Source organism: Egretta garzetta, unplaced genomic scaffold (assembly GCF_000687185.1).
Source record: "Egretta garzetta isolate BGI_Z169 unplaced genomic scaffold, ASM68718v1 scaffold81, whole genome shotgun sequence".
NCBI lineage: Eukaryota > Metazoa > Chordata > Aves > Pelecaniformes > Ardeidae > Egretta > Egretta garzetta.
The window spans coordinates 7,193,645-7,221,332 of NW_009258671.1; the positions used below are offsets into that span (position 1 = coordinate 7,193,645).

The 27,688-nt window shown below is 43.8% G+C and overlaps 1 protein-coding gene across 1 annotated transcript in view; it reads left to right on the top strand.

Annotated features, from left to right (window-relative positions):
• The window catches only part of PARVG (parvin gamma), a 29,247-nt gene extending 20,811 nt beyond the window's left edge, over nt 1-8,436 (top strand). The window contains exons 12-13 of the mRNA XM_009648777.2: nt 1,541-1,613; nt 3,506-8,436. Coding sequence (XP_009647072.1) covers nt 1,541-1,613; nt 3,506-3,585 — 153 coding nt within the window. The 3' untranslated portion in view covers nt 3,586-8,436. The remainder of the gene's footprint in view (nt 1-1,540; nt 1,614-3,505) is intronic.
• The last annotated feature ends 19,252 nt before the right edge of the window (nt 8,437-27,688 follow it).

Sequence of the window (27,688 nt, forward strand, 5' to 3'; positions counted from 1 at the left end):
AGGGAGCAAGAGGATGTGAGAGGAGCAGCCCTGCAGGCACCCAGGTCGGTGCAGCAGGAGGGGCAGGAGGAGCTCCACGCACCAGAGCAGAGATTCCCCACAGCCCCGGGTACAGCCCATGGTGGGGCAGGCTGTCCCCCCTGCAGCCCAGGGAGGCCCACAGGGGAGCAGATCCCCACCTGCAGCCCAGGCAGGACCCCACACCAGAGCAGGGGGGTGCCCGAAGGAGGCTGTGACCCCGGGGGAAGCCCAGGCTGGAGCAGGCTTCTGGCAGGGCCTGTGGTCCCATGGGGAGAGGAGCCCAGGCTGGGGCAGGTTTGCTGGCCGGGCTGGTGACCCCGCGGGGACCCACGCTGGTGCAGTCTGTGCCTGAGGGACTGTGCCCCGTGGGAAGGAGGGACCCACGTTGGAGCAGTCCATGGAGAACTGTCTGCCACGGGAGGGACCCCAGGCTGGGGCAGGGGCAGAGTGTGAGGAGCCCTCCCCTGAGGAGGCAGGAGCAGCAGGGACAGCGTGTGATGGACTGACCCCATTCCCCATTCCCCGTCCCTCTGTGCCACTCGAGGGAAGGAGGTAGAGCAATTGGGAGTGAGGTTGAGCCTAGGAAGAAGGGAGTGGTGGGGGGAAGTGTTTTAAGATTTAGTTTTTATTTCTCATTAGCCTACTCTGATTTGATTGGCAGTAAATTAAACTAATTTCCCTGAGTCAAGTCTGGTTTGCCCATGATGGTAACTGGTGAGTGATCTCTCCCTGTCCTTCTCCTGAGCCAGGAGCCTTTCATTACATTTCCTCGCCCTGTCCAGCTGAGGGGGCAGTGATAGAGGGGCTTGGTGGGCACCTGGTGTCCAGCCAGGGTCAACCCACCACGCACAGGCATGTGATGCTGCTTTTATGTGAGGAAGGGAGAGAAAAACAACTGAGGAAAAATCAGAAAAAAACCTCCCAGCCTTCTTTCATAGACATGTGCTTAATTTCTCATGAGTAATATTAAGGATATCATCACTACTGTTACTGTGTATAGACGTCTTTATATGTTAAAGCATAAACTTCTAGCTCACCACACAGCTGATCAGAAGATGTCCAATCTTTGTAATTCAGAGTGAAATACAGAGAACTTTTTCTTCATGTATTTTTTTTTTTGTTCCAAATGTGGTAAGCATATGGGCATTGTTAATAAAATAGAAACAAATTCCATGCATCTATTAGATCCAGTCATGAACCTAGCCTGTTTTCCCCATGGAAACATCCGTTAACACGAGGCTTTCACATGTAAGGTCTATTTTTAAATAAAGGGATTCTTCTGCCCACCTCATGGGATATGTTTTGTTGGAGGTGGATTTTACATCCGACTTTATATGATAATTGGTAGAAATTCTGAAGAGCACGCCATCAAAACTAAGGAGATGGATATGAGTACATATTTATGAATCAGTATCTTACTTCAGCTGCTAGAGAAATAATTTTTAAAACCTCCTGGCCACTGCACCATTGGGTGGAAAATATTTTCTGTTTTATTGATCTCTCTCTCTCTCATCAACAGCTTCACAATGTTAACCTTGCATTGGACTTGCTGACAGAGGAAGGACTTCTGAATTTTTCTGTGAACTCTGAAGGTGAGTCATGCATGTAGACTTGTCTGGAATAGAATTGCTAATATCCTGGCTTAGCAAAAGTTAGGGTAATTGAAGAAAGTAAGTTCTGCAGTGTGACACTGACACATTTCATTATATGGCTCCCCCATAGCTCCTCATTCAGAATGAATAATAATAAAGCTGAGAACTGTTTTGAACAATCTTTATTTCTCAACTAAAAATGTTGGATTGTTATAAGTTTAGTAACTTTACACTAAACTTAAACTGTTTAATAAGTCAGTATTTGTTAAAGATTTAAACCAGTGGCAGCTCCTAGGGAAATTACAGCAGCTGAGCTAGAGGGAAGGTTATTTTCCTATCTATCTCATAAAAAGTTTTAGTGCATTAAAACCAAGCTTGTTTCATGTGGGAGGACACCTTGCAGAATATGTCCTGAAAATCAGAAACATTGACCACTATTCAAACCCAGAAGAGCTGGTGGGTCAGTCTCCTGAAAGTGAAGTTCATAAGTTTTAAGTTTCTATTCTGCCTAATTCAGACCTGGGAGCTGAATCTTGATCTCCTACAACCTCTCTTTTGCCCCATCACACCAAAAAAAAAAAAAAAAAAAAAAAAGGTTTTCTTTGGATGAGTTAAATTTTCCATTTAAAAAAATTCCCCACAGAAAAAACTTTGGCCAGCTCCTGGTGGGACAAAGGATGTGGCTACATTAATGGATGGTGCTGTGACTGCTTAGTCTGACCTCTTGCAGGGCATGTAACCTCACCCCATCATTTCTCCATCAAGCTCAAGAGCTTGTTGTGAAATAGAGAAATAAAATCTTTATTAAAATTAGAAAGCATTCTCTCTTCCCCTGTTAGTTATTCAGAAGCAACTGGGCAGATGTGTTTAGTATGTAACCCATGGCATCATGGAGAGGGAAGGATAGAATTTAGGACTTTGTTTTTTCTTTTGGTTTCTTTTTCCACTAATGCTTTGGTGATATTGGTAGTTTGCAGGATGGGCATGCACCAGTTGTGGGCTTTTTGCCATATTGCATAGAGCTAGGACTTCAGAAAGCTATTTATGTTAACTTTGAAAAGCGTAATCTGTGTGAGCTCAGGTGTCCGTGCTGAGATCCACCTTTTGTATGAAAGGAGTTAGACCCTTGCTTTCTTTCCTTCCCTCTGGCTATTCTGCACTGCCTCAAATACAGAGTTGATCAGAATAAGAAATACTGGATCCAACATCTGCAGGTCCTTTAGCTTCACTGGGAAAATCCTCAGCTAGTGATTGAATTTAATATCATTTAGGGGTACTTATTACAGCTACACTATTTAGACTGTTCAAGGATCTCATTTACTAGTGTTTCATTATTCGTCTTTCTCCGGGTGATTTACAGCAGTGTAAGAAGAACGGTAAACCCTCTAAATCAGTTAGCCTCTTCCATTGCAATTACTAAGTACAAGATTGGTTTGCTTAGCCAAGAACATGGAAGCTGAAAACTAAATGAAAAAAAGAAAACAGCCAACGGCAGCAAAACATGATGGAAACATTACAACCAAAAAATAAAGTGTCAGGTAATTCCCAACATAGTTCCTGCCATAGAAGAATCATAAAAAACTAAAGATGTAAAGTCCTATTAAATTCTCTATGTTCTCTGCTAGTGAAGAATTATTTCTTACTATGCATTATTTATCCTGTCTTCCAGCAAGATAGTGCAGTGAAGGTCCCTTTTCCTTAAGTTCATTTAATATATAAATAATTTGCTAGCCCTGTAGTTCCTGTGTCACTTCTTGTTACAATTAGGTTGTCCAAGTTCATGTTATAATTGGGGAAAGGTGGAAGATTGTCTTTGGCAGTTGCTGTCTCTTTCTCTTCCAGGGCTTGCTAATACTTCCCTTCTGGTTTTGTTGTTTCTTTTGTATCCACAGATGTTGTGAACGGAGATATAAAGACTACAATGCGGATTCTGTATTGCTTGTATTCCAAATACAAGACCAAAGAAACATGAAGAGCAAGGCTAAGAGTTTGGCCCTTTTTCTTTTCTTTCTTTTTTTTTTTTTTTTTCTTTTCCCTAGCATGTCATTGTCTGATTTTTGGATTCCCAGCTCTGTTTGCCACTGTTTATGAGCATGCACTTGTGTTTGACACTTGCTGTACTAACATTGTATATGCAAGTATGTATTCGTGCAAGGTTTCACATATAGTGCCTGTGTGTGTCCAGGGCCAGCGTACTGTAACTCTGTGGCTGGTGCTCCTGCTCCAGCCCTGTCTCTTGTTCTTTCTGAGCCCCCCTAATGCTACAAAGAAGTGTGATGTGTGTTTATTCTGGACAGCCGATTCTTTACTTCTTGAGATGAATTTGGAAGCTCTTATTGTAACCTCCCCTCTTCCCTGCTTCTGATTCACTTTGGAAACTAGAGAGGTGAAAGACCCACCACGGCATCTCTGGGAAGATTGCAGACACGCTGGAAGCTCACATTTGAAACCTTCTTTACGCAGGTGGCCAGCTGTTGTCACACAAGAGGATGTGGATTGGGCACCAAATGAATAGGTAGCTGAACTGAAATCTGAACTTATCAAGTGTTTGATAAAAGTTTCACCATTTGCCTGCTTGAATATGCAAAAGGGACCCAAAATAACACAGTGTGAGACTGTGCAGTAACAGAGGGGTCTCCTGTGAAGCTGTGGAGAGCTGCCCTTATTTCCTTGCTAAGCTGATGCCAGACTGTGGCCAGCTCCAGCCTGTTGCAGCCCAAACATAATGTCTGACTAGCAGGAAAGCCGATTCCTGCGTCAAGCAGGTTATAGGAGTGACTAAAGTGACCGTGCTTTCTTTCTGGTAAGAGGCGGATAGATGCTGGCGTCCTCTGCAGACGGTAGAAGTAGAGGCCATCATGGACGGGAGTAGTGAAACCCCCAGCTTCTGCCACTTCTGACAGTATATATGTGTGCTGCGGGGACTCTCAAACCCCGCAGAGACTCTCTTAGCTGAATTTGTCCAGTGACCCTCCGCAGGCATCCCAGCAGCCCCGCTTGGATGCAATGAGGCTAGCTGCAGTTTATGTTAGCTGTCACCCTTAGTCTTTCTTGGGGGTCTTAGAACTCCTTCAGAACCTCCATCCGCTCCCTTGACCTTAAGATTATGTCAGGTTTATGTTGCACAAAGCTGGAGATCTAATTAAAAAGAAAAAAAAAAAAAGATGTTTTGATATTATTTTGACTTCCATCTAAACGGCTTTAATTTCCTGTCGTCAGTGACTCTGACATCTGATCTCTGATCTGATCCTCCATCTGTGTGTTAATGGGAAACCAAAGCTCGCTTAGTGCGAGTGCTGACATTTATGAGCTGATGAGAATTTGTTGTGTCTAGTTCTGGATCACACAGCCTAAGAAAGATCCTTAGATAGCAATGCTGGTAAGACTTAGAGTCCTGCCTTTGAAAATGGTAATACTGCACAGCTGCTGGAGGAAAGAGTTCTGCAAACTGCCCTGAGCCTAAGCCTTTTTGCTCCAAGAAGTACCTTGTTATGTTTTTACAGAAGAAAAATCCAATGTGTGGTGCCAATGAGCTACAAGAAGATCAACTTGCTTCCCTAGCAAATTAGTTGTGTGTGCTGTTTTGAATTATTTCAGTCAAAAGTACTTTTTTTTTTTTTCATGTGAAACTCTCCATAGGTATCTTGGTTTATTCCTTAATGGGCTTCAAGCAATCAAGTGGGAGACCTCAGAAGCTTGTTCTTGCTTCACAGATCCCTGCTGCCGTCGCTGTAACATGGCAAGCGGATTGTAGAATAAATCATTATTGAGCAGATAAAACCAGCATGTGGCTTGTGGAGAGCAGGAGTGAGGGGGCAGGAGGGCATTTGGTGGTGATATGGTGGCAGCGTGGCCTTTTCTGCCAAGGAAGCCAACCTGAATCTCTTCCCTGGTGCTGGCGACCAGAAGTCATTCCCAGTGTGTGGCTTCAGGCATAACCTAGAGGCTTTGAAAAAGTTGGTGGTGGGGGAATAGCTGGTGCTGCCCTGGTCAGATAGTTGTCACTGCTCAAGGAAACAGTTGTGTTTTTCTCCGAGTGTTTTGAGTTTTGTGGTCCACTCCTCCAGCATAAGTAAATCCAGTGCTTGCACTTCTTCAGACTCCTGGCAAGGGAAGTAGAGTTCTTGGTATTTAATAAAGGAAAGGATCATATTCCCTTCCCAACACCAGCTTGCCTCAACCTGTTATGAACAAGTCATTCTTTTGAAAACATACAGGGAAAAAAATGACAGCTAATGTGCTTGAATCAAAAATATAGCGAGACCAAAAATGAATGTTTTAATCTGTTTTTTATGCTGCGAGCCAGTTTATAACACGCTTGATGTCTCTGAACACTTTGATAAAGAGCCTGTGTTTGACTCCTAAAACACGCTACAGAATTTTACTAATCCATCATAGAGGCACCCACTCCATAAATTGGTGTGGAATATACAAGTGCACTATTTACATTTGAGATGTAGTCACAGACTTGGCATAGTTTTAATAGTAGCTATAAAGTAAGAGAGCTAAAAAGATTATTGCGACAGTATGCAAGTGGAGAAAAAAGAAATATACGGTATTGTTCTCAGATGTTACTTTCGCCTTACGTTGAGATAACCTGTTTCCCTTTTCTCTTATTAATATAAGTTAATGAAAACCAAAGCCGCTTACTGTTTAAGCTGGCAAATTAACTGATATTTGAACAAACTAAGCTCTCTCTATGCGAGCCTGCTCATTGACACATAATTAAATTTACAATTTTCATGTTTGAATCCTAGATAGTCAGCTGTTTGTGATGGAAAAGCGTGGTGGACTATGAAGGTGTGGGATTTTTTATCGTGCTGTATGGCTAGGGTACACAAGCTTAACTGCGATGACTATTCAGTTTTCCAATAGAGTCACTGACTGACTGTGTCTTACTCTGTTTCCAAGGAAGAACATGCAGGCTCTTTATCTTTTAAATAACCAGTAAATGGCCCAAAATTTTCTAAGCCAGAGAAGAACCCTACCGGAGCTTCTGCTGTTATCCTCGTCTCAAAGATAAGCAGCGCGGTGGCTTTGCGGCAAGGCAACAGCCAGGACGTGCAACAGATTTGAAGTGCTGCTAACTCCTGCTTGCTGTCATCTTTCTGTTGTCCTGTCTTTCCAAAATACACAGCCTCATAACTGTAAAGATGTCTTTCCAGAGGCGGAGCAGCAAGGGTCTGTGGAGGGAAGTGCAGGTGGAAGGGGCAGAGTTACCACCGTGACTTTAAGGGAGGCAGCGGATGCACAGAAGTTTTTGTTAATGGGATCAAGGGGCCGAGACAGGTACTGGCCGTAGAGCCTGGGAGAGCAAACTCCCTAAATCTGTCCCTGCTGTCGAAACCCCTTCTCCTCCTTGGGAGGAGGATTGCATTGCCATTTTTTCATGCCCTCATTGGGCTGCAGCCCTGTAACTGGGACCTTGCTGGTGTGCCTCTCTGGGAACTGGCCAGTTAAACTCCAGAGGGAAAATGCTGGTGGCCCCCAAATGCGCTTGATGGATGGGAGCAGTACCTGTACTCCTTTGAGGTGGAGCCTGTTCTTAGTGCCTATCCTTTTCTTTTTTTCTTCTTTTCTCCCTTCTTCTTTTCCTATGGTTTCTACTGTGTTGCTTCTTGCTGGGAGACTTCCCCGCAGCTGCTTCCAGAAGTCTCTTTGGCAATTAGGCTTTCAAACCATGAAAGCAGCTAATTCAAATTCTTCCTCTCCATGAGCTCGAAGGGCCTGTGTGTGTTTGTGTCTGTGTGAAGGGATCTTGCTGTTCTTTCTCTTTCAGGTTTCTAAAATTTCCCCAAAGAATGAAAGCCATTGTCAGTTTTTAGAGAAGCGATTTTTTTTTTCCTAGTCGATTAGTATTGTAATGAAGAATAGATGAAAGCGTTATTTTGGAGGAAACAAAATATTGTATATGAGCCCTTCCACTTGCTGCCAGGATGGATAGGTTTGCTGTGCTGCTCAAAATTTTCTAGGGTGGTGACAAGGTGAGCAGAACACAGAGTAACATATGGAGAGGTGAGTTTTGAGACTAGCAATAATGAAATCAAGAGGGCAGTACTGTAGGCTGGAACGTCCCTGTCCTCCCTGTCCTCTCCATCAGCCAGCTGTGCTTTCTGGAATATTAAAATGAAAAACCCCACAACAAACCACCTCTATTTCTTTGTCATTTTGATTTAAACAAAGTGCATCAGGGCACCTTTGCCACTGACTTTTCCCCTTAGCGCCTCCAGATTTCTAAGCCTTGCCCCCCACCCCGTGTTGTTCCATTACAACTGGAGTCCCCTAAGCCATTCTGCTCCAACCACTGGCTAGAATTAAAGTTTTTAAAGACTTTATCCACTCATGTCCTTTCTCAGGCTGTGCTTAGCAAATTTTACACACCCTGGCATGAAGCCAATAAAACAATATGAAATAACAGATAAATGTTAGAGAAGAAAGGAGAAGCTTGGTCAAAAACTGATTCATTTTATCTGTAGAACAGTGGCTGGCTGCTTGGATGAGAACTGTCTAAATTTAGGTCCTAAAACCTTGCTGTCATGAAATGCTGGGGAATTGCAGTTCGGGTACTTCATGCTGTCCCCTTCTCCTGTGTTCCAGGTGACCACCAGGCTTCATCTCCTGCAGAGACCTGCAGTCTGTGCTGGGCTCTTCCTTACGCTGTAGAGAGCCTGTGCTCCACGTCAGTTTGGGTGGTTTAGTTTCTTTTGGGAAATGGAGCCTGACTGCAGAGTTGTGCCCATGATAGTAAATGGAAAGTTGAAATGGTGTAATGCAAATTTGTTCTTTTTTCCATATTTTTTCATCTTTTCCCCACTTGGCTGCCCCTCCTTTAATGAAAAATGTCAACCATCATATTCAATCATCACTTTCATACCAGGGCAGTCTGTGTCCCAGGATCCTAAACTGCAGAGCGTACTTGCAAGGAAAGGCCCAGGGAGGTGATGGGAGCTGGTTTGTCCCTGGGCTTGGATGTCTTTCAGGACCACCAGTTGCATAATCTGGTTGCCAGCCCCAGGTCAGAGTACGTAATAAATATTTTAAAGTCTGTAAGCACTGCACTAGTCAGGTTTTTAGGCACCAAAAGGCAGAAAAAATAAAATGTGTAGGGTAAAAAAAGCTACAAGTTTCAAAGTAGTTATTGTTATGGATGTTTTACTAGAAATACTATTGCAAGCATAAGATAGATATGACCCAAAACGCATCTAAAGAATGCAATTTTGTTATGAAATAGAAAAGAATTTAGATAGTTTGGACAACATTAAGTTATTATATGTTCATAGTAATATAAAGAAGTCTTAGCTGAATCAGGTCTATGTATTTTGTCAGGTTATTCTACAGGCACACTAAGTAAATTATGCAAAAAATGAATCAACCTCAATTTACAGCCTCCTTCTAGTGTCTGGCTTTTCTATGTATTCTTCCCCCTGCTTATTTCAGTACGTTGGCATTCTGACTCCTTGCCCCCCTCTCCCCTCCCCTGCAATTTTGCCCCCTCCCCTGTGCCCGCCTCATGCCTCTGGCCCAGCTGTCCAACAGCCGCCTTTCTGCAGCGCTTGCTCCTTCCCCTCTCCATGCTCAGATCTGCCGGGGTGTTACTGGGAAGGTATCTTCTAGAGAAGTCATATTTGCAATGCAAAAAAGCTGTGAAAAAAATCTGGAAACACCAGCTGGCTGCTGTGTATAAGAATTTAAAATGTTTCTCAGTGGTATGCAAGAAGAGTTCCTTTGTCCTTCCTCCAACATAAAAAAAAATAAAATCAAAGGTAGAATTTTGCTCTCTGTGCACTCTACAGGCTTTATGCACATAATTCTGTATAAGAAATCTTGTCTTGATGATGGCCTTCATAAACAGCAAACATTGACAGAAGGCTGGTCATTTCCTAAGGCAAAGTTTGGAGGCTGGTTTGGGGAGAATTACAGCACAAGAGGAATAGAGCTCTTGCACCAAGACTCATCTAAATTAGTGTATCTTAGGGAAGAGAAATTTAATCATCTAATTTCTATATGCAAATACCTGTAAAGCTTCCATCCTAATAGCGTTACAGAACTTGAAGGGCCACAGTCTTGATCTCAGTGCTTTCTTAGTCCTTAAAGTTACTCATGAGATCACCAGCAAGATATTTGGAAAGACTTTTGGTTCTCCTGATGGTGTAGAGTCTGTCTGGAAGGGCAACAAAGTCTATAAGGAAAGGGATTCTCTAGGATCTTGGACACGAAGCCGAAAGGGCTAGAGCTGTTGATAGAATTTCTTATAGGGGATCCCCACTGTAGAAATGTTGACTCTGGCTCACTGCTAAGTTTAGAAACCATGTAAAACACGTACCATGCACTTTGTACAGAGCAGATGGTACAACAGGCTTTACTGGTTGCCGTGTGTCAAATAACAGATTGCCTAGAAAAGTTTGCTTGCTTTTGGCAGACGATTTAATTCAGCTCATAGTATGTTACTGAAGTTCACTGTGCATCTCTGCAAAAGTAGGCAGCTAACACATTTTATGTCATCTGCTATACCAAAAGTTTCTTAAATAATAAAAAAAAAATGTTAGAAGTTGTGTCCCTACTTGTTCTCTTGAGCGGAGGTGGGGAAAGAAGTCTCGAGTGTGTGAGTAGAAGCAGCAATCTGAAATCCATGAAATTGATTCATGTTCCAAAGCCACAATCTCCTTCCAGTTGGAACGACGTTATATTTTTATTCCCTTTTTATATATTTTTTTAAATAATTCTTCTCTTTATTTTGGAATGGGAGAAACACAAAAATCTCAGAAGTTATTGCAAAAATATATGGTTTCTACAAACTTTTAACTTCTACACAGAATAGTCCATTAGAGTCAGTACCAGTTATGATCAGACAGATTCAGTAAACCAAAGCATTGCTTAATCTTAATGATAAGAATGAGCAAACACAAACACAAATGTTAAACTAATAATAAGGAAATCTGTGTACAGCTTGGTCATATTGAGCACGATCATATTGTAAAGGGATCCTAGGAAGGGACTGTCTTCATGTCTGTCTCTCTGTGTCATTGCATGGTTTTCTCATCTCTGAAACAGTTTCTTGAAAACACCATGGTGTAATCAGGCTGGCTGTCACCTGGACCGGTCTGGTGTGCTCAACCAGCAGTTCGAGGCTTTACATCAAAGTGCCTTACTTTTGCAATGCTCTTCCAGTTTTGTTGGTTGGGTGATAATCCGAGACTACTGTCAAGTTACCCGCTTGCTCTTAGGTTGAGCATCCAAAGACCAAGTGAGAGCATAGTGTTTACGGCTGATATCCGAGGAGCTTGAAGTCCTGCAGACTGTGGTTGTATATGACTCCAAGTGGTGGTCATGCCTTTAAAATAAACTTTTTCTTTAAAAAGTATCGTATCTGTAGCTGTGAATCACTATGCATGTTTCACATTTCATTCCCTTGTTGCACATCCTGCATGTGAAACCCGTTTACCAAAGTGTGTCTTCTGTGAACCCATCTGTGCCAGACTCAGAGGACAGGAGTCAGTAATATTACTGAGTTCTTCAGCGTGAGCCCTAAAAACTTGTATTTTTTTTTTCTGCAGTCCACTAGTCCGGTGACTACCTTGGCCAAAGTGGCAGGCAGCACTGTGTCAGATGCTGTCACTTGTCTGTAGGTGCCAGGTAAAACTTGTGTTGGCAAGGACAAGGGTGGGAGAAGAAGGAGGTGCGCTGGCATCCTCACTGAACACAAATCCCACCGGTCTCCGAGTTTTTCAAGACACAGACAGCAGCAGGTTCCCTCCTTACAAATCCGGCCTGCTGCCAGACGATGCTGTTGCCAGCTGGCATAGTTTTATTATGCCTTTGTTATTAATCACTATTTGCCAGTTTCCTCTTGCTCAGCCTGACTGCCATTTCTCATCATCATCAGTGGAGCTGCCAGTGCCCCCCGTGGGGCATGGGGACTACTGATTTATGTACCTCTTTGCCACAGTCATTGCCATCTCTTAGGGTTTCCAGGGAGAGTGAAAACTGCCCGGAGGCTACAGCTCTGTGCGTGAGGGTTAGTGATCAGCGTCTCTGCGGGGATGTGACCTGTAAGGACCATCAAAGACGCCCTGACAGACGTGAGTTGTGCCAGGGCAATGAGGGAAGAGGACTTAAGGGCTGCAAGACATTGTAGGGGTTGAATGTATTACCTGGAGGAGGAGAATAAGGGGGCACAGGTAGCCTGGAGGAGGAAGAGGCTTGGCTGGGACTGAAGGGGGAAGCTGGAAGGTGCACAGGGAAGATCTGTATTTTCTCAGCAGTGTCACAGTTCTTCATGTCTTACCTTCGCTTCAAAGGTGACTGCAGGAGGACATTGTAGTACAGGCAAGGAACCTGCCCAACCCTTGACCCAGCAGAAGCAAGCTGGGTGCTTGGGAACCTTCAAGTCTGGGTCCCTTAAACTGGTTTAGTGACCAGCAGGCAACTGGCAATTTATGCCAGCTACTAAGATCCTAATCTTGTACTGCTTTTGCTTGAGAGCCCGAGAAAGGTGGTTTCAGACCTGAGTCTTTGCCGAGATCCTACCATATATGAGCTGGCACTTACATAATGTCCACACGACAACATCTTTCGGGGAAATGATGGTGAGCAACCAGTACTTCCAAAGACATTTTTTAATGGATTGACAATCAAGCATGTCAAAATTCATCAGCAAATAACCTTAGTGAGCATACTGGAAAATTATCTATTCTCTCTGCCTTGCTCCCTGTGAGTTTATTCCTACAGAACATGGGTATGAAGTGCTGCCAGCATGTAATGATGGTACTACACAGGCAGCTTTGCACAGGACTAACTGACCACACGGTATTGAGGGCAGGAGAGAAGGTCTCTCAGAGGCTGCGACCATGGGTGAGAAGAGGTGGAGCAGGTGCTGGAGTAGGCAATGCCTTCCCTCCTCCAGCTCTGCCCAGAGGAAGCATTGACACTGTCCAAAATTTATACTTTCTGGGTCCCGTGGATGGTTTTTTTCAAGACGCCCACCGTTGACTTAACTGTGAATTCAGTGGGAGTTAAGCCAAATTTTAGAGCGTTTCGGAAAATCCTTTTCAAAATATGTAGTCTGCCGTTTGTGGGGATGTTGCCTGGACGCCTTCCAGAGCAGCTCCCAGGCCTAGCAAGATCGCCGCCATGTGCTCGTGAGAGCAACAGACTCCACCCAGGAGACTCAAATGGAAGCAAGGGTGGGATGAGTGTGGGCACCTGGGTGCTGACCTGCTACGGGGAGGGTTACGGACATGCGTGTTGGAGGTGATCCCACCTGCGGCTCACAACTTTCCCCTGGAACACAATCTGTTATAAACTTAGTGCCGCTAGAAAATCCGTTTGTTGCTGGCTTGGAGCCAGTCCAATCAAGAAACCCTCATTTGCAATCCTAGTAACAGCATGAAATGTTCACTTCAATTTTGCTCATAAGCTATTTTTGATTAACTGCAGACATTTGTGCTGACTTTTCAGCGGCGGCCTCTTCACATACTTAGCCATATTTGCATGTAGCAAAGGGTATTTGGGCATGAACAAGGATATTTCTTTATTACTTTCTGATATCTCGGATTTCCTCTCATCCAAGCGCAGAAGCAAATCCAGTATTAGTGGTTCAAGAATTAATTGTCTATCAGGGAGCTGAAGCAAACAGTTTATGGAAATCCTGCTTGCATTATCTTTGGAGAAATGACTGTGGACAACCAAGCACTTCCCAAGGAAGGGGAGTGGTTTTAACTGATTGATAATCAAACATGGCAAAATCCATCAGCAAATAGGCTGACTTAGTGTACTGGAAAATCAGCTAATAGCTGGCAGTATGCTCCTCTCTGAAATTATTCTTTCTGTGATTTGACAGCTCTAGCAAGCCAATTGCTGTGAGTTTAATTTCATATTTATCCTTCTGTGAGGATGTGTTTTAACGGTTGCTTTGGCTTGCTGCCCTCTAATGAGAATATATATATATATATTTTATTTTTTTTAAAAGAAGGTGCCTTACAAACTAGATTGGTTTCATGGCAAGGAAACCCACTATTTCTGGACATGGTGATCCTCGTGCCCTGCCTGGGTGGTGGTGGCAGCGAGCTGCCACGTGCTGCAAGCGGCTACGGCCGGTGGTGGTCTCTGCAGGAACATGTGCCCTCAAAGCCCCGCGGTGGGGGCCAGGCACTGCTCCTGCAGGGGGAAGGTGACTCCAGGGAGATGCTGCTGCTGTGGGGGTCCCTGTGGGCCTGGTTGTGCCAGAGGACAGGGGAAGAGAAGGGGCACTGGGGCAGGAGCAGCTGGAGAGGTGTGGGCATGGCTAGCATGTCCCTTGGGCACCGTGCTGCCCAAATCCTTATTCGGATTTGGCCAGGATGACCAGGTGTGGCTTCCTGGTTCAGGAACCGATTAATGGTGATGTTTGTGGGGGGTGGGTGGAGGCAGCCCAGGGGAGCAGCCCTCCTGCCCCCTGCCCTGTCCAGCCGCCTCCACAAGCGGCCTTTGACGTCTTCCTCGCGTAAGCAGGCTCGTTCCTAACTGGGAGCGCATGTTCATGGGGGCGTGCGATTAATGTTCTTGGGTCTGCTCACAGGGAAGACGCCAGGCTCAGCCCACTGCTCCACAACACCCACCTACGCTGGGGGAGCAGCTCTGCTGCTTCGAAGACCTGGAATAAAACCCCTGCAACTCCCTCCCCCTCTAGCTCTGCTGAAACCATTCCTAAAGTTATTGCTTCTTGTTTTCTCCTTGTTGGTTTTTTTTTTTGTTTGTTTTTTGTTTTTTGTTTTTTGTTTTTTTTTTTTAAATTCTGACTTTTCCAAAAGCCTCTACCTTCGTCATACAAGCCAGCATGCTTCGTTTTGCTTTGCAGTGAGTGGCCGCCAAGGCAGGGACATTTCCTGAGGCTCAGCCGGAGTAAAGGCATCTGTTATAAAGCCATCAGCGTGTCCCCAGAGCTTGCTGAACGTGAAGTAATTTCAAAACATAACCAGCTCTCCTAGGCAGAACCACCATGGGTCTGCACGTAGAGTACGCTCCTGGGTGCTGGCCTGGGGGGTTTGTCCAGCTGGGACATGAGTTTCCCTGGTACACAGGGTGGGGGACATCCACCAGCTCAGGAGTCTTGATGGACGCACACGGAAACAGGTCAAATAACTTCCTTTTCAGAATTTTTTAGGCTCTGTTATTTTTTAATTTTAAAATGCTCTTGCACTGGGTGTCTGAATGTCTGATGCTGTGTATGGAGGGTGTGTGTGTGTGCATGCACTCGTCTGGCTTTCTGCATGCTAAATTCTGCACAAAATTCCATTTCAATGTGCCGCAATGAAAATAATGACTAAATTATGAATAATCCAATAAGAAATTTCAGTAATCGTTTTCTGATACGTGAAGTAAGACTCTGAACAAATGCATGCTGAATTAAAGAATATTTCTTGAGGGTGGAGGAGAGATACCAAGTTTACCATAAAGATTATATTTAGTTGCAAATCCACATCTCTCCATGATTACAAGTCAAGGCAGGAGCAAAGAAAAAAGTCCAACCACACATAATGAAGACAGAAGCAGAAAGCTCTGCAATCTGCAGAGATAAATGATTTCAAACCTGGGAAATTCATAAGTCTGGAAATACTGGGAAGTCTAAGCAAGCTGATTGAGACAGTTACTATATGAAGAGGTGGGTTTTTTTCAAGGCACAGTGGTTACACTTCCAGCTTTTCTTCTGTTTTCCACATTCCAGTGTTTGAGGTATATTCCTGATAATTACCATGGGGAGAGCCATGGAGATAGTGGAACCTCTGTATTCTCTTAAAAAATCCCAAACAAACAAAAAACCAAGAAAAAGACTTTGAAGTGGTGAATGAATTTTATTTTTTTCAATAAAATTCTTCAACAATTGCGTCAGGTGGGGGTGGGCAAGTGAGAGGAAATCTCAGACAATGGGTCTAGAAAAATAATAGCATTAGCAATTGCTCTCTGTAATTCCTAATAGAAATATCCAGGCTTATCTGGTTCCAAAGGATATTCCACTGGCTTGCTATTTAAAAAAAAATGTATGGAGGGGACAAAAGCCGCTAACCTTTCTTTTCCACTCAATGTCTAATGCCATTATGGAGTTATTTGTGTGTGGTTTTTCCCCCTCTTTTCTGTTTTTTTCTCCCCCTTTAAGCTTTGCATCTAATCCTAGGCCATGTTGATAAATACACTAAGATGCAGATTTTGGCTACAGATTTTTAAATTTTGCCTGGCTTTGCCTTGTCCTTCCCTCTCTGGTGCTATGGGGGGAGTAGGAGCAGGGGAAGAAAGAGAAGTGGGGATGTGGAAAGAGGGATCACTGACATTGCTGCTGTCGTCCTGAACTTCTCACAGAGCTTTTGTGGGGCCGAAGAGAGGCATCTCGCCTCCTTCATGCCTCAGTCAGTATTTTAGAGGGAGAATTGTCCCTCCCATCGAGCTTTTTCAACCCAGGTGCTGTGGAGCCACTAGAACAAGGGTTTCTGTTCCTCTGCTTTCATCCTGGTTCTCTCTTAACATTTCTTTGCTTGGCAGAAGCGGACCTGGGAAATGACACTGCTTTATAAATAATCTGAAAATAGTTAATCATCAAAAAATCATGCAAGAGAATGGTTAAGATGGACAGCGGTAGCTTTGTAGCTTGCAGCTTTGTTAAGGAAGTCTTTATAGATGAAAGGCCGAAGTTTTGTGTCTTGTCACTACTGAGCAGCTAAGATTTAAAACACTGAAACAAAATACCATGCTTTAGTACTCACACTGGGGCGTGAAGTAACACAGAAATATTCCTTAAATTAAGAAGAGCACTAGTGAGGGCTTAATTAGTTTTTTGTAGTCCAACAACCCAGCTTGATACGCTCTGTGCAGGTTATGGCTGCTAGGTTTAGTCTCAATATGATAATTCAAACCTCCCAGTATTGGAAACCACTGTAGGCGCTGTAAGTGCTCAAACATGATGAGAAGATGTGAAAGGACTCCCTGAGAATTTCTGCCTTATTTTTTAAGCTACAATCCTCTGGTAACGATACATAAAATAACTTGGTGGAAGGATGTAGTTGTGTTGGTATCCATATTGGGCATAGGGTCCGGTCTCAGGTGCTTGAGTTTAGCCCTGGAGCCATGTGTACACTTTGGTCTTTGCAAGAGCACAGCAACCAAAGTTGTACCTGTCTGGTGTCCATCCTCCAAGTGAATTCACCCTGGCCTCTGGCACTACTTACATGGCCTGAGGAACAGGACACGCCACAGCTTCAGCTGAGCATCTCATCACAGATACACTACATGGTTGTTTCATACTGGTGGGTTGCGTGTTGGTACCAACTCCATAAAAGGCCCAAGATTTTGTTACCTATCAATTTGTATAACAGGTCTGCAACACGTGGTTTGCACTAGAGTTGGCCTTTTTTAGACTTATCCCTAGTTTAGGGTAGGTATGTGTGTTGTCATTATTTTTCCACAAGTATTTTTCTTCTTCAGACTGCTGGAAGATGCTCTGCAACTTTTCTTCCCTAGATCTGAAGGAGAGAGAAGATCCATCTGGAAGAGATTTGCACTTCATTACCCAGGAAGGACAGAAGCACTTGTAATTTACTGGAGTTACTGCCTTATTTAAAGACTCCTAAAAGTACTCACTGCCTTGAGGTAGACCCTGTTTTCAGTCGTTCTTTCCAGTAACCAAATATTTAGCTAAAAAAAGAATTTAGCCATGTTAGCCAGGTGTTGCCAATGCACGTTTCTTTCTGATACAGCTCTACATCCTACAGGAATTAAATTGCACTGCATTAAATAGAGGGGATGTCTGACTGTGCTTCCTGACCTCTTTGCCAGGAGGCCGAAATGATGTCAGTGTTGATATCCCTTGCTTCTGCAAAACTGTAATCAATTACAATAGGCAAAGACATCTTATGATGAAGCAGCCTTTTTGAGAAGGAAATGCACAGTGAGGTTATTTCCTTTGCCCCAGTCCTGGCCATGCACAGACATGAGGGCAGTGCTCGACGTTTCGTAGACCGCACCAGAGGCCTTGCTGATTGCTACTGATTTCTTTCTGGGAAGCACGCAGATTGCAGCATTGCCCCGCAGAATAAAAACCCTACAAGAGGTAGATCGACATGGGATTAATGTTTCATGACAGGAAAGTACCAGAGTCTCTCTGCAAAGGAAAGAAGTAGATAAAGAAACTGCAACCGCAACAGAGGCAGCCTAGCATGCGTTGACCTAGCAGCCCTCTTCCCATGTGCCTTTGGTTTTCTTCAAGCTGGCTGAAGTCTAAAACATCTGCCTGTGTCTCTTCAGAAAGCCGTGGTGAGTGATGCTTTGTGCTGCAAGCTTCAGAGGGTGGCTGGCCACAAGGCAACTTATCACTGGAATTTGTATAGCCGTGCTTGTTTACACGTAGAAAGAAAAGCCAATATATCTGGAACTGGTCATGCACATATATCTTTCTAATGGAGAACATCTTGTAATTACACTGGAAAACTGTTTCTGAATCAGCAAAATGAGTGCTCTGCCAGAGGTCTGGTACACAAGTGGATGTGGTAATGCAAATACTTAAAAAAAGCAGGAAGGCTGAACCCAAAGTGCACCTTTTATGGTCAATAGCTGGTAGTAAGAAATATTTCCATTTTATAGCAGGGGTGTGGAAAGGAAGGATATTTTCGCATTTATGGGTGGATATCAAATGGTTTATTTGGCTTCTTTTTAGGCTGCAACTTATTTCTTTTGCCCTCCCATTGCAAATTGCTTTCTAGATCAGTTGATGCTAGAGCTATCAAAAACCAAAGAATGAAGCCATAAGCTGGTTTAATTGAGCGTAGCAAACTAAACTGCTATATCACAAATAAATAAACTAGCTATAAATCAATGGAAAAGAAAAAATGTTTACAGGTAGCATCACAGAAATGTGTCTGTTCTTAATGAAAGGCTTCTGAAGGAAAACTAACTTTGAAATGCTGTGTTTGCCTATTAAAAGAAAATTAATGTAAAATCATGCAAAATAGCTTTATTTTTACCTTTGCTCACTTGTCTTCTTCCTCCTGCTCCTCCATTTTCTTTCCCTGGAGACAAATAAAAACCCCTTCTCTGACTGCCTGTTCCCTTCATGACCCAGGTGTTCAATAAAGGGAACTGAAGTTTTTCATTTGCAACCCCGACTCCTCCATGAAAGGAGGAGGTCTAAAGAAACTAAAATATTTCTTTTTAAGGTGCTCTTAAACTCTCGGTCAAAATTTTTTCTAAAGGGGGTTTTTGTGGGGTAAATAAAGATTTGTGGGCCAATTTCAGTAGCAAAAGGACAATGTGGAGGGGGCACATTTGATTTCTCAGCATCTCTGATGGGACTTGGCAGCTGATAAGTATTGAGGGGGAGCAGAAACATCAGTAATGGCTGGGGATGCCTGAGAAAGGGGCTGGAAGGCTAATGGAGAAAAAAAAAAAATAGGAGCGGGAAAGAGGGCTGTAGCTCCAAGGAGACAAGAGCAAGGTCTTGTCCGGATGCACATGAACTGAAACATCCAGGATGGTGGAGGGTGGCATTGCTGAACGAGGCTTTGAAGCAGGGAAGGGAGGCAGAGGCTTAGGTGCGTGTGGTTCTTCTTGTTTCTACTAGACTTCCAGGCTTTTGCAACTTGGCAATACAAAAACCTGATAGCCCGTAAGAGAATGGTGTTAGAAGGACAGACAGGAAGAGTGTGGCTCGGTTGTGACTGTTCTTCATCAAAAACCCAGAAGCTTCTGGTGAAAAATTAGGAAAATATAGGAAAAATTTCTTCACAGAAAGGGTTGTCAAGCAGTGGAATGGGCTACCTAGGGAAGTGGTCGAGTCCCCATCCCTGGAGGTATTTAAAAGACAGGTAGATCTGGTGCGTAGGGACACGGTTTAGTGGTGGGATGGCAGGGTTAGGTTAACGGTTGGACTTGATGATCTTAAAGGTCTTTTCTAACCTAAACAATTCTGTGATTCTATTTGGACATCAGGAAAAATAGCTGCATGGTGGAGACTCCAACTTCCTTCAACCTGCACGTGTGCGAAGGGCAGGCCCTGCAGTAACACAGGGAGTGCAGAAGAGCCAGGTAGTACACAAAAGTCCTGACTTTCCCTCATGCCTGTCCGCAGTCCCCAGATTGAGCATTTGGTGTTGAAGCTGGGGCACTTGTTCTGAGCCTCACCTCCCAGCCTGGAAGGTGAACTGCTTTCTAGGTGGCTTAATACTCCCGAAAGACTGCAGTTTGGACAAGGGACTATAACTAGTGCCTATTAGCGTTCCTCTTTATTTCCTTATTCTTATATAGGACTGAGGCATAAGAGCTCATTGCACCACGCAGTGAACTGGGGCCACCTCAGCTGCACCAGTGTTGCTCTCTGTGACCATGGGTAAGCCAACTGCTGATATACCTGTGTAGCACAGAGTGGAAACAAGTGGGCAGAAACATGGAAGATGACCTTCTGCTATCTGGTGAGATGTATGCTGGTGGCCCAAGGTCTCCTGGGCTGGAAAGCAAATGACTGTATGCTCCAAACTGTTGTTTTTACTCACAGCTTGGTAAAGGCCAACTTTAGGGCTTTTCTGAGCAGATGTGGCTTTTATCAACAAGTGAATCTTCAGACCGGTCTACAGCGTGTCCTGGGAAAGGTGGTGCTTCCATGGCTGCTGGAGCATCCCCACTGGAGTGAGGGTGGTCGGCGAGGACAGCCTGCCCAGCCAAGTCACAGTAAAGCAGTGGGCCACGCTTTGTCTGTGGGGCTGAGGGACAGTGGATGCTGAGGAATGGCCGCACCAAGCGAATGTGGTAGCAACGAAGTGCAAGGGAGGTGCAGTCTGGGTGCTCTCTTTGTGATAGCCTGCCTTATGTTCGCTTGGCTTACCTTATTAAAGAGCAACAGAAAAAGCAATTTCACCTTGCATACCTATTTCAGAGTCAGGTTCCCAAGCCCACGTGGACAAAGGACATGGAATATGGCCTAATACCTTGCTGGACAGAGGAAAAATCCCAGAGAATGAGTTACATCCAGCAAGGGATTGCCAAAGCTCTTCTTTTGGCACATTTTACTGCCAGAGGACTTCTGAGGACTCCAAGAGCTTCCCCCGCCAGTCCAAATCTTCCATGTGGGATGAGAGCTACCTCTATTCATTACTCAGCAATACTCTCCATTTTCTAGGGCCCATGGCAGCTCTGGTGAGTTGGTTCCTCCTGGCATTGTACAAGGGCAATTTTTCCAGTGAATCCCTGCCATGCTGTGGTAGTCACCAAGCCGCGCTACTCCCCTTGGCTTTGCTGGCTCGTTACCATATGCATTTTCCTCTCCTATTATGAGTGTGTTCATTTGCTCCCATTTACAGTCCTTGTTTTCAGTATCCAAACAGCAAGGATGGAGGACTCCCTGGAGTGGCTAACCGCTGCCAAGCTCCCTATTATCATTTATATTTGTTTAGTAATTCCCAAACACAAGCATTTTACATAATAAATCCCATTTTTCTGAGGCCTCTAAAGTGCTTTTCACCTCTGAATGTGGCCTGGTTAGAGGACTTCATCATAGATAATATTTATACACACTCCTCCCCTGATATATATACACACATATATATAAATATAGTATACCCTATTATGACAGAATTGTTCCCTGACAGAGTTTGTTGAGTTGCTCTGTGCTAGATGTTTGAGGCAAGGGGACAGAGCCATTCCATGGGGAAAATTGCACATTTTTTTTTTCTCAGTTTCATTTAACTTCCTCTACTGATATTCCTCTTTGCAGTTCTCCACTGTTTATCTTTAATGTTACTTTACATGCTTTTTAGTTTTTCTTGGGCCAAGCGCAATACATTTAGCTATCTTAATTTTTCTTAAGAAACCAGTCCCATTAGCACTTTAACTTGCTATTGCCCTTTTCTCCAAAAGTTTGTTGCTGTGATTTCATTGATACTTCACAGGAGACCTTGCACTTCAAGCGAGACGTCTAAGATGTGAGGAGCTTGTATTTTCAGAATAGTGAAGGGCAACTGGAAATACTAAATTACATCATGGGACAAGATGAAAGGAGGGTGTAGTGAGGTGGGTGTCAATCTCTTCTCCCAGGTAACAGGCAATAGGACGAGGGGAAATGGCCTCAAGTTGCACCAGGGGAGGTTTAGGTTGCACATTAGGAAAAATTTCTTCACAGAAAGGGTTGTAAAGCATTGGAATGGGCTGCCCAGGGAAGTGGTCGAGTCCCCATCCCTGGAGGTATTTAAAAGACGGGTAGACGAGGTGCTTAGGGATGTGGTTTAGTGGTGGGCTTGGCAGTATTAGGTTGATGGTTGGACTTGATGATCTTAAAGGTCTTTTCCAACCTAAACGATTCTATGATCCTATGATTCTAAGAATTGTTCTGAACACCTGATAGGTCATTGGTGCCATGTTGCAAGCACCATGTGGAATATTAATGTGTTGCACTCAGTGATACCCATGAGGGGGGTCTGGGTTGTCTAATGGAAGACAGATAGCGCCTTGTGGTACAGAAGAAGGTTGGGTGGGGCACACAGACATGGTGCTAAGGACTTTGCACAGCGGGAAAGAAATTTGAATTCTGTGTGTATTATTGTCACCTGCCAAGTGATGGAGAAGAGCCCATAAATGAAAGAGAAATGACTGGGAGTGTTAAAAAGAAAGGAAAAAGAAAAAGGTTTTAGGGGAATGATTCTTTTTAATGAAATTCTGTGATTGAGTATTTAATTATGAAATTAGAGCTAATTTAGCTGGAAATGGCATTTTCAAGTGGATTGCTGTAAGACACCTTAAGGCCTTACAGTGGCTTAATCCTTTACTCATTTCTATTCTGATTTTTTTTTGTTAGTGCAATGGAAGAGTAAATCAGTTCTATAGAGAGATGTCACCCTGGCAGTGAGGCTGAAATGTGCCTGGAATCACAATCCGTTATTACAGCTGAGCTAATCATGATACTTCATCGAATTTCTCATGCAAATAAATATTTTCTCCAATATCTGTTTAGAACAGACTTCTACGCTTATTTGCTACAGCGTTAGCAGAAGCGAAAGTACAAAGGATCTGAACGTAATCAAAGCCGATTACCTGAGGATTCTGCCTGTCTGGTCCTGTTTGCTCTGGTGCTCAGCCTCTATAGTGAGAAATATATAATAAAAGGCTTTTCTCAAAGCCTGTTCACTCTCAAGGGCTTAGGACTGAGTTCTGTCCAGTTCCTTTGTTAATTTGCAGTAAATTAGTGGAAAATGGGTGAACTGATAGACTGTTAGGACATTGTTAGCAGTTTGAGTTGCTACCTCTGACTTTTTTTTTTTTTTTTGAGATTTTTCAGGTAACATCAGAAACCACATTCAACTCACTTTTTGTCTGTAGGTTTCTAGTTTTCATATAACTTGGACAAGAGTGAAAAGTATTGCTGGTCTTCAACAAATGACGATTACTTACTACCACGACAGCGCTATCAATAACGCTCGCTCTCCATCTCCAGAAGGACTCCCTTTTGAGTGTGTTTAAGCAGGAACATGTGCTGAAGCATAACTTTGCATGCCTCAGACACTTCACTCCCATGCTATGGGAACCGTTCCAACTCGTTGGCGTACGCTCAGTTGTAATCCAGGGAAATCACTTCAACAGCAAAAGGCATATTTCCACGATGATGTCTTATGTCTTAATGAGGACAATCCTTTGGAGTGCTTTCCGAATCTGCTGTCTTATGGAATTGAGTATTTATAAATGTGCCGCAGAAATAATATCTTGGTTTAGCTCTCTGTTTTGTGTAGAAATGGCTTGGAAGGAGGAATGAAATTTTCGAATACTGACAAATCTCCTTACAATCTCACAAACTCTAAACTGGGAGTCCCAGGCATCAGAAGATGGCTCTGGGGTCTTTTCTCCCTCTGAATTCTCAGGGTCTCCTCACCACTGTAATGAACGGTGGAAATCTCAGGCACTCACGGTCAGCGTGACAGTCTGTTTGGCGAATCCTGACAGTCACTCAGATGACTGCGTTCCTAATCTAGAGGTTAGGGGTGAATGTGACACAAATCCATGGATTTGTGTGTGACAGAACATGGATTTGTATTTATTTATGCATGCATATGTACATATATAAAAATACATAAATACATAGAGTGGATATTTCATATACAAAATCAATGTGATTTTTTCTGAAAAAAAAAATCTGTGGAAGTAGTGAAATTTTGGAACAGGCGTGGTGTGTTAGGTCACTGAGGTTCAAAAAGAGGCAGTGACATTCAGCTTGGTAGGAATGTAAGAGTCTTTTGAGTTTGTGGTCAGCTGAGGCATGGAAGAGAGTCTGAGTATCAGAAACCTGTGCTGAAGGTTGTGGAGCATCCTTTGATGGGGATGTCAAGATATGCTGCCTTCTTGTGCTGTGGCTTTGTTGGGAACTGCGATAATATTTTTTTTTCTTCCAGTCTGAGAGTTTAATATTTAAATGTTACCCATAAGATCAAAAATTGCTTCAAAAATAGAACTAGTCAAGACTCTTTATGAGAAACAGCAGAGTTCATCAGAAAGCTGCAACTTATTGGGGAGCACAACATATGCACTCAGCTGGCCTGAAGAACAAAAGCCCTTCAAGCTTCGAAGTCAGGGAGTGCCGCTGTTTAGAAAGCTCACTCAATTAACGTGCTGCCTTTTGCATACAAACTACAGAAAGGCTATCACCATCACAGAAACAATTTATTTTTCCCCTGCCATAGAACTTCAGCAGCAGAAGCTACAGTGCATGTCCCTGGTGCATTTGTTGCGTAGTGAATGAACAGATGATTGCCTAATCAGGACTGTGTATTTCTGCCCGGGAGATACAGATTCTGGCTTCTCCCATGGCAAAAACTCCATAAGAGCTTGGTTTCCATATTTGAAATTAAACTTACTGACTTAGTATAAAACGGTATTTTCATTTAAAAACTGACATATACTAAATGACAGTAAAAAGGTCTGTAAAATAATATCCTGATAGGTTGTTTCTATTGGAAAGAAATAGTGCAGGTTGACTGGAAATTCAATTTTTCTTGTTGAAAAAATTTTTATATCTTTTTCAGATAAACTGAGTGATATTGATTTATATATAGAAAACCTAGCTCTGGCCACTAAGGTATAATGATATTATTATTATTATTATTATTATTATTATAAAATATCTGCTCCTTGCCCAGGTCTGTTCCTATCTGATCCTTGGTCATGTAAAGCCGACTTGTCAGGGGTGATCACTAATTGCATCCTCATTTGAGATCCTGGTATCTCGATTTGCGGATAGACTGAGCACAGCTAGAGTCAGGCTACTCTGTGCGTATATTAATATTTGTATTCGTTCACTGGATAGAGGCTGGTTTTTTTAAAATAGATGTAGTACGGATGGCAATAATGTCACGGAGACCCCATATGAAAGCCAAGTTCTCTGGTGTCAGAAGAAACTGTGAGTAGCAGGTAATAAATCGAGCTGGGGGCTGTGGCAGAGAGCACAGGAGGGCTGCCCGTGCGGGGTCTCCTGCATGCAGAGGCCTTCAGAGGCACCTGCGGAAAACCCGCGTGTGATCAGATATTTAAAGACTGAATCTTCATGTATATGTGTAAGGAGGTGAATTCAGACCCCCACCCTATGCCTTGAGTTTTACACATCCCAACTGCGGGATGCCACCTTCTTTGACTTCCATAACATTCTTTCTGGTATGTTTGTGTGTATTATCTGAAGTTATGGAAAATCAAATGAAGCCATTTCCTTCATGCAACCTCAGCGTGATGCTGATGCAGGCCACCAGCAGGGCCGTGGGTCGGCCACAGAGAGCTCCAAGGCTAACGATGCAGTGGTAATGAACAGTAGCCGCGGTGGGTGGTTACACTTTAGGGGAAGCAAAACCAGAGAGGGATGAGATATGCTCACTGGAAAACAGTGAGCCTGGGACTTACGCTTCCACCCCTTGTGCTGGAGGGAATCGTGGTCTAACGTGCACCCAGGCTTTGGTCTCCCAGTGGTTGACTCCTCTCTGCTGTTGGCTCCCACTCATCCGGGTTTGGTCCATCTCTGCCTTCCCACTGACAACTTTGTTCCTACCTAGCCCACCCTAGGCTCCAGATCTCAAAATTCCCATTCGGGCCCAGCTATCCTCCCCCAACAGGCTTAAAACCTTCTCGAGGTGGGAATGTGCTTGGTGGCACCAAGCAGACAGTGCATGCGTTGGCTGCTCAGCCCTGGAAACTCCGCGAGACGTGACGAGGCAGAGCCTTTGGTAATTTTGTAGCTCTCGCATGGTAGCTGTTCTACTGATGGCAAGAACAATATGGGAGCATGAAGAAGCACCTACTGCCCTGTTCAAGCTGCCACCCTAACACAGAAAGTAGCAGTTTTCCAAAAAGATCAGCAGAGCAAAACACATCTCCCATTCACAAGCCCACGTTTTCAGAAGCACGTAAATTATCTTGTCTCAAGCATTTTATCTGAAAAAAAAAAATCTCCTTAAGGAAGACACCCAGCATCCATCTAGATGGCTAACGCGAGGCACAGCTCTATAAGCAATTGCAAGTGTGCCTCTATGCAGGCAATACTAAGCAATTTCAATAATAGCTGGTATTATCAGCCCTGCCTCCAAGAGAACGGATGCGTAATGTGACATTACAGTGCAGCGCCGTTATTCAGCTGTTGCTGAGACTTTGGGAGAGAATACTGTTATTATGCATTTGAATTACAGGGCATGAAGATTAATGATGTGCAAATTAGCAGCATTCTGCTACAAGTAATTTTTGCTTTCATTCACCACTATCATCCCCGAATGCCAACATTCGCTTACTTTTGTAACGTTCAAATGGTATATTAAATACCAAATTAGATATTGACTCGTCTAATTTTCCACGCTGAAATGCATCTAACACAGAGAAAGTTTTTGCTTCTATGAACTTCTGCTGCCCCTTTGTCAACAACTGGTCCCAGATAACATTCGCAACTCGCAGCTTTATTTAAATTGCAGAGCTTCGTGATTATTTCGTATTCTTTAGCTTTTCAATTAGAGACAAAGTATTAACTTTGCAGGTTGGTCTGACTTCTCAGTGATTCTTGCCTTATCTTTATTATAACATCATTTTTCATGTTTGCTACATTCCTTAAGGCAAATGGATCTTTTCCTGGGAGATAGATAAAGAGAATTGCTGCTTTGACTGTCCCAATGCAGTCGTCTGCTGCCAGGCATTTTTTACCTTGCAGTGCAGCTGAGAAGTGTCTTCTTCCCTCTCCTCTGATTATGTTGTCCATGGCAAACAAACCCATCTTCTCATTAATCTCACCGTTAATCCTTTTTTATTTTTTAATTTTAATGACAGGGCAGATAGTGTGTGTCGACATACAGTGTTTGAAAATTACTGAGGTTTTGATTCTGGCTTTCCTATATAAAGAAACGTCTTGCTCTCTGAAAAGAATAATTAATTTCACCGGGACTACATAGGCATAAGGACTACTCAACCAAGTGGAAGGTAGTGGCATCTGCTTCCTTATGCTACTAGTTTTAAAACAAATAACATTAGTTAGCTGCTGCTCATACTGCACCTCATAAGAAAAAAAATGTGCTTTAGATGTTTGCGCGTTTTCCTCAGCTCTGATGTTTCTCTTTCAATATTTTTCTACCCTGTTCTGCTGTTTGTGGCCAGGTTTACCTGGGGCACTGGCAGTGGATGACCCCCTGTTAGCACTTGCCTTCCTTTGGATGCTGTGAGCCTGCTGCACGGCATCTCTCCCCGTCTCTGGAGCTTTTGGGTCTGGCAGCTTTAGAGGATTACGTGCTGGCACAAAATGCTCAGCTGCTGTCCCAGAGGAATTGGTTTGCTTCACTACCCCCCGGAGAGTTGCGTGACAGCTCTTGCGTTTCTTTTGCCTCTGCTCTCTCTGATTCTAACGCTCTCACCTCTCTTATAAACCCTGTCCCTGGCTGCTTGGCCCCTGGCTGGGTTCGTGCCAGGTACTGCTCAGTCCCTGCCTGGCCGTTCCTTTGGCGCCAGGAGCTGGTGGGCTCAGCGATGGGGCTGCACCCCCCCAGGGCCACCCTTAATAAATGGGAGCCCCAGAGAGCAGAGTGCCAGGGGGCAGAGTGGGCACTCTGCCCATCAGCCTGCCT